Source organism: Hirundo rustica, chromosome 2, assembly GCF_015227805.2.
Source record: "Hirundo rustica isolate bHirRus1 chromosome 2, bHirRus1.pri.v3, whole genome shotgun sequence".
Taxonomy (NCBI): Eukaryota; Metazoa; Chordata; class Aves; order Passeriformes; family Hirundinidae; genus Hirundo; species Hirundo rustica.
In genome coordinates, this window is record NC_053451.1 from 77,084,375 (window position 1) to 77,090,213 (window position 5,839).

Consider the following 5,839-nt stretch of genomic DNA (forward strand, 5'->3'; position numbering starts at 1 on the left):
TTTATTTAAACTCTTTGTTCAAAAATGAACAGAGTGGTAGTCGGAATCTAATTTACAGATATAGTTTAGACGTCTAACTTTAAATTAGAAGATCACACAAGAAAACCATTTACACGTAAATGTTAAAACCATTACTTAATCTTTTTTTTTCACTTTATATTACATAAAGCCAAAATGAAACTAAATACATGTTAGCCAGCTTCATTCACAAACATTAGTCAAAATATACACATTACAAAAGTAAAACAAAAAAAGAACTCTAAACTGATGGATTTTTTTTCTCTAAACTTTTTCTTTTCTTTTTTTTTTTTTTTTTTTAAACGCCATTTGCAATTGAATTGCAGTCGCTCTAAAATAAGCTAAACAGGTAGAGTACTCCAAAACACATATGAAACACTTCATGTTGGTGGGGAGATGGGCTTTCTTTTAAATGAGAATACTCTTCTGTCAAAGCAAAGCTCTGTTTCAGTTCAGCTAAATAATAAATAGATATTTATCACTCAGACAAAAAAGTCTGATTTAAACTTAGATAATATTGCGATCCTTGAGAATTCTCGCAATATTTTTTTTCCCTTTGAAAGGCATTCCTTTTTTTTTTTTTTTTTTTCCTTCCTTTTTTTCAGGTTAAAACTGAATCGACCGTGGGCGAAGTAACTAACAGAGTTTTCCAGCCGAGACCTAACATTTCCACAGAGATATACAAATTTACAGTCTGAGGGCGAGACTTAATTAGGGGAAGGGGGGAGACACACGGGGTCCGAGTCACGCGTCTTATCCTATGGAAATCATGACCCGCGCTTCTCAGCACCCCGTAGCAGCGGAGGACAGAAACCCACGCGGCACAGAGCACGGAGCGGGATGGGCAGCATCCCACACCGCCGACGTCCTTCTTCGCGTGAATCCGACGAGGAGCTACGAACCAACGACAGAGCCACCCTGTCCTTTCCCAGGGCCGCACCTGGCCCTGCCGTGCCGAGCCGGGGCCTCACTACCCCCCAGAGACCCCCGTCTCTGCTCTCGGTGGCGGGGGTGCTCCAGCTGGACTGTTCTGAGCACCGCGCGGGGGTCGCCAGGGAGGGGAAAGCCGGAGCCGGCGGACCGGCGTTACCCCCGCATCTGTCCCGAACACACACTTTAGGGGGCAGGACGGATAGGTTATGTTCCCTTTTTTTTTTTTTTTTTTTTTTTTTTCCTTCTTCTTTCCTCTTTTTTCCCTCTTCTGTTTCAGCTGGGCTATCTGCACAGACCGCATGCAACACACACAAGCTCTGCCCGGGGCAGCGGGCGGGGGACGCGCAACAGGTCGGCCACCGCCCCGGAGCTCCCCCATCGCCTGCCCCGGTCACCCTCCGCGGCCCCGGCGGCGGCTCGCCCCGCTCCCCGTCCGCACGTATGCGCCGGCAGCCATCCATGCGGGCACCGGAGCTCTGCGCGGGCATCCTCCGGCCGCGGGTCATAGCGCCGCGGCGTAGGCTGCGGGATAAGGGTCCAGCTGGGGCTTGCCCATGCCCGGCAGGAGGATGTAGGCCAGCGGCGGCTGCAGCCCCGGGCCGGGCCAGGCGCTGCAGTTGCAGGGGATCATGTAGCCCGGGTTACCGGGCGACGGGTGCGAGTGCGTGTGCCCCCCGGCGGCGGCGGCAGCGGCGGCGGCGGCGGCGGCGGCCCCGTGGAAGGCGCCCGCCCCGCCGGCGCCGGGGTAGCCCAGCGAGGAGGCGTAGGGCAGCCCGGAGCCCGAGGAAGAGGAGGAGGATGAGATCTCGGCCATTTTGGAGCCCAAGTCCAGCAGGGAGTAGGGGCTGCTGGCGGCGGCCGCGGCGGCGGCGGCGGCAGCGGCGGCGGCCGACTGGGGGAAGAAGACGCGGGCGGCAGCGGCGGCCGCGGCGGCTGCCGCCTTCTCGGGGTTGGCCAGGAGCGACTCGGGCACCAGCCCGCCGGCCGCGCCGGCATGCAGCCCGCCCGCCTTCAGCCCGTGCGGGTGCTCGTGGTCCGCCACGCCGCCCAGCCCGTAGGGCACGGGGAAAGCGAACTTGTCCTTCTTGAGCAGCGTCTTGGGCTTCCGCCGAGGCCGGTACTTGTAGTCGGGGTGCTCCTTCATGTGCATGGCCCGCAGCCGTTTGGCCTCGTCGATGAAGGGCCGCTTCTCCGACTCGGTCAGCAGCTTCCACTCAGCTCCCAGGCGCTTGCTGATCTCCGAGTTGTGCATCTTGGGGTTCTCTTGGGCCATCTTCCGTCGCTGCGCCCGCGACCACACCATGAAGGCGTTCATCGGCCTCTTGACGTGATCCACCGGCTTGGACATGGTGTCCCCCCGCCGCCCCGGCGAGCCGCCGCCCGCCCCGCACCGGCGGCCGCCTCCTCCGGGATTGTCTCCCGCCTCCTCCTCCCCTTCGCCCCCGCCGCGGTCCGCTCCTCCAAAAGCAATCTCGGCGAGCGCCCAGGCGCGGCGGCACCGACTCCCGCGGGTGCGGGGCGGCGGCACTCGGTGGCTCCGCTCCGGGCGCGGGGCGCAGCCGAGCGGCGGCGGCGCCTCCCCGTCAGGGCGCTGCGGCGGGCGGCTCGGGCGGGACGGTCTCCGTTCCCCGCCTGGGCCTCGGAGCCTCTCTCCACGCCGCCGATCTCCGGTCCAGGGCTCTTCCTGGGAACACCCCACAGGCGACAGCGGCCGGAGTCCGGACGGGGCCACGGAGAAGTCTCGACGGCGAGGGCACGATCCGGCGGCAGGCGAGCGGCGCGGGGGTCCTCGCTTCGCCGCGGACGCGATGCCGCTCGGCAGTCTCCGGCGCGGCGGCAAGCCCTGGACGGGGCGGCGGTCAGAGCCCGCCCGGTGCCATCGCCGCCCGCGGAGCTCGGAGGGCAGCCCACCGCGGCGCGTTGCGGGGCCGGGCGGGACGGGGTCCGCGGCGGCTCGGGCGCTGCGGCTCGGGCCCCAGGGGGCGCGGGCCGCCCCGCTCACAGCCGCCCCGCTCCGCCCGGGGGGGCGCGGCGAGCAGCCCGCTCCTCGCACATACTCGCCGGGCGCCCTTCGCGAGCGGCCGCTGGGCGCCGCGGGCCTCCCGGTTCGCGCCGCCGGACAAACTTCGCCAAGTTTCGGCGGGATACGGGGCGCTCCGCCTGCCGCGCGGCTCGCCCTTCTCCGGCAGCCGCCAGGTCTCTCTGGGTTTTCTTGGCCGCCGACTCGGAGGGGCGGCGGGGCGGGCGGGAGCGGCGAGGGGCGGAGGGAGGAGGAGGAGGCGGCGGAGGCGGGAAGGGGGGGGGGACACACCTAATTAAAATCCTCGGCGGTCCGCGCCCGGCGGGCCGCCGGCCGGGCTGTGAGGCGGGCGGCGGGGGCTCGCGCCCGGCGCGGCCGCCCCCTCCTCTCGCCCCGACGGCGCGGCCTCAGGCAACGCGCGCGCCCCGCGTGCCCCCGCGCCGCGCGCCGCCCTATATGCCCGCACGCGGCCTGCGCGCCGCCGGCGGGGCGGGGGGCGGGGCCCCCGCCGGGAGGGGCGGGGCCGAGAGTCGCCACGCCCATCGGCGGGCCCGGCGGCGCGGGGCGGGTCGGGCGAGGCGCATGCGGGGTGTTCTGGGCTGCTCGGGGTTTTCCCTGCCCGGGGCCGGTGCGGCAGGGGAGGATAGGCTGCCGCCCTGGAGAGCATCCCTGAGTGCGGGCAGCGGACACCCCCCCCAAAAAAAATTCCACGCGTCTTTTCCTGGCCGCTCGGGACGCCGCTTCACGGTGCCCCCAGCACGAGCCGTCCGACCGTGTTCTTCACCTCCTGTCAGTCAGGGTGAACTTGCTCGCCTTGTTTGTGCTTCGGCGGGTCGGTTTTGACTTACCCCTGTGGTATGTGGAAGCGCCGACTCCAATAAACCATTAACTCTTCTCCTGCTGGCATCAGGCTAGGCTTTGCCCGGGACGGGTCCGCCGCCCTTTTTAGGAAAAGCCGGAACCGGGCTTCCCGAGTGCGATGCGCGCCCGGGGTCGCAGCCCCTCCGGGAGCACCGCCGAACCCCCGCCGGACGCGCCTCAGGGTCCGGCGGACGGCTGGGACGCCGCGCGGAGTCGCGACGGGAGCGATGCCCGCTCGCCTCAGGGGTTCCTTTGTCACGCAGCCCGCTGCCTTCTCGTCCGGGTTCCTCTCCGCGGAGCCCGTTCCTTCCTCCGGCCCGTCTCGGTCCCCTGCTCCAGCCGCGCTCCGGCCGCTGGGCTTCGCACCTTCTCTGCCGCCGCATCGCGCCTCTGCCCGCCACCGCCACCCGCAGCTGCTTCGCTGGCGGGATGTTTGGAGAGAATCCGAGCGCCGGCCTTCCACCGGAGGGTGGTTCCCGGCGCTTTCCGCGACGGTGAGACCGCCCGGGTCCCGGGGCAGTCTGTCACGGCCAGAGTGCCCTGTAAAATACCGAGCAGCTCCTTTGTAAACTGCGTCTTCTCCCGTTTCGTGTTTTGCGACCCATATGCTACTACTTAAACGTAATTCTCTCAACCTCCGAAGCCACCTTGCTGACGCTTGACTTCCTACAGTCCAGTTAGCCGTGAAAAAAAAAGTACCCGTCGGTTGTCAAAACTGAGAGATTAAGATACCTCCCCGCGCTGGCTGGTGTACGGGGTTGGCGGGGAAATGGGGTTTCTCGGAAGTGGGACCCGACCAAGGAGGGCTAATCCCGGCGCGGGTAACTCTGCCCAGGAGATCAAGTTATCTCTCACCCCGTCGGCCAGCGCATTCCCCTTTTGGGATGAACAGACAATATTTTCAACTGCGTAATCCTCCCTCCCCCCCCCCCCCCCCCCCCCCCCGCGCCCCCCAATCCCCGTTTGTCTCGGGAAATTCTTTCCTATATCTCTCGATCGCAAGTAGTCATTGTGTATGACTTGTTTAAGGACTCATTCCCTGTCTCTCTCCGCACAGATCGGATGCCGGTTTGATCGACTTCGCACCGTGCCGGCAGGATTGCGCCCGGATTCAGTCAACTCAGGGGAAGGCAAGAGCGTGGTTCATGCATTCCCGGCCGCAGCCATGAGCAGGGTGAGAATCAGTAACGTCTACTGGAGTGTGATCGGGGCGGAGAGGGAGAGCGGGGAGGGACAAGCAGCAGCGACTCACTGATGCCACCACCAGCGGCACCCCCGGCTGCCGGAGACACCCGGCCCCGCTCCCGCCAGCGCCCCTGGAGAGCAGAGTGGGCTAGGTTCCAGCGGAGCTCTCTCCCCGCTCTTCCCTCCCATGCTGCTTCCCTCACGACTCCACTCCCTCTCCCTGTGACCCCGAACCCGTCGGTGTGAGAGCAGGGTCCGGTGTAGAGGATGGCGATGGCCCGGTGTCGCGACAGAACCGCGTGAAGTGCTCAAGGGGGGCGCATGGCTGATGGGAGATAGTAAAGGTACAGCTCCTACACAGACAGCTCCTACACAGAAGAGTGTCCCCACCACGACCCCTCCCCGTGGGTCAGTCCGTGGGTACTGCCGCACTAAGGCTTCTGCTGCCGCCCGGCTACTGCCCCGGGTCTGCGCAAATAGCAAAGCGGGGTGCAGGCAGAGCGGGCACCTGTGCCGCAGAAACCACGTGGGGAAGGGCCACGGGTGTCGGCATGGGGCTCGGGGACTTTCTTTAGGGTCAGTGGTCACCATCTACCCGAGAACAGCACAACCACCAGCTCGCAGGTCCCCACAGAGTCCTGTACAGGTAAACTGGTCTTAAAAAGAAGCACTTGCATAACTTCCAGCAAAGATGCTTCAATTCATGGACTGCCTTCCAATAATGTCACCATCTGCAGACTCATTACATCATCTGCGTATGTGTCTGATTGCGTTTAGCTCACCAAATAGTGAAAACGGTAATAGAATTTATTGGTCATAAAT

General features: G+C 63.9%; 1 protein-coding gene across 1 annotated transcript in view; it reads right to left on the minus strand.

Moving 5' to 3' along the window:
- Positions 1–2,744, minus strand: part of SOX21 (SRY-box transcription factor 21) — a 2,763-nt gene extending 19 nt beyond the window's left edge. The window contains exon 1 of the mRNA XM_040055296.2: positions 1–2,744. This exon is cut by the window's left edge and continues 19 nt beyond it. Coding sequence (XP_039911230.1) covers positions 1,454–2,299 — 846 coding nt within the window. The 5' untranslated portion in view covers positions 2,300–2,744 and the 3' untranslated portion in view covers positions 1–1,453.
- Positions 2,745–5,839: the final 3,095 nt, after the last annotated feature.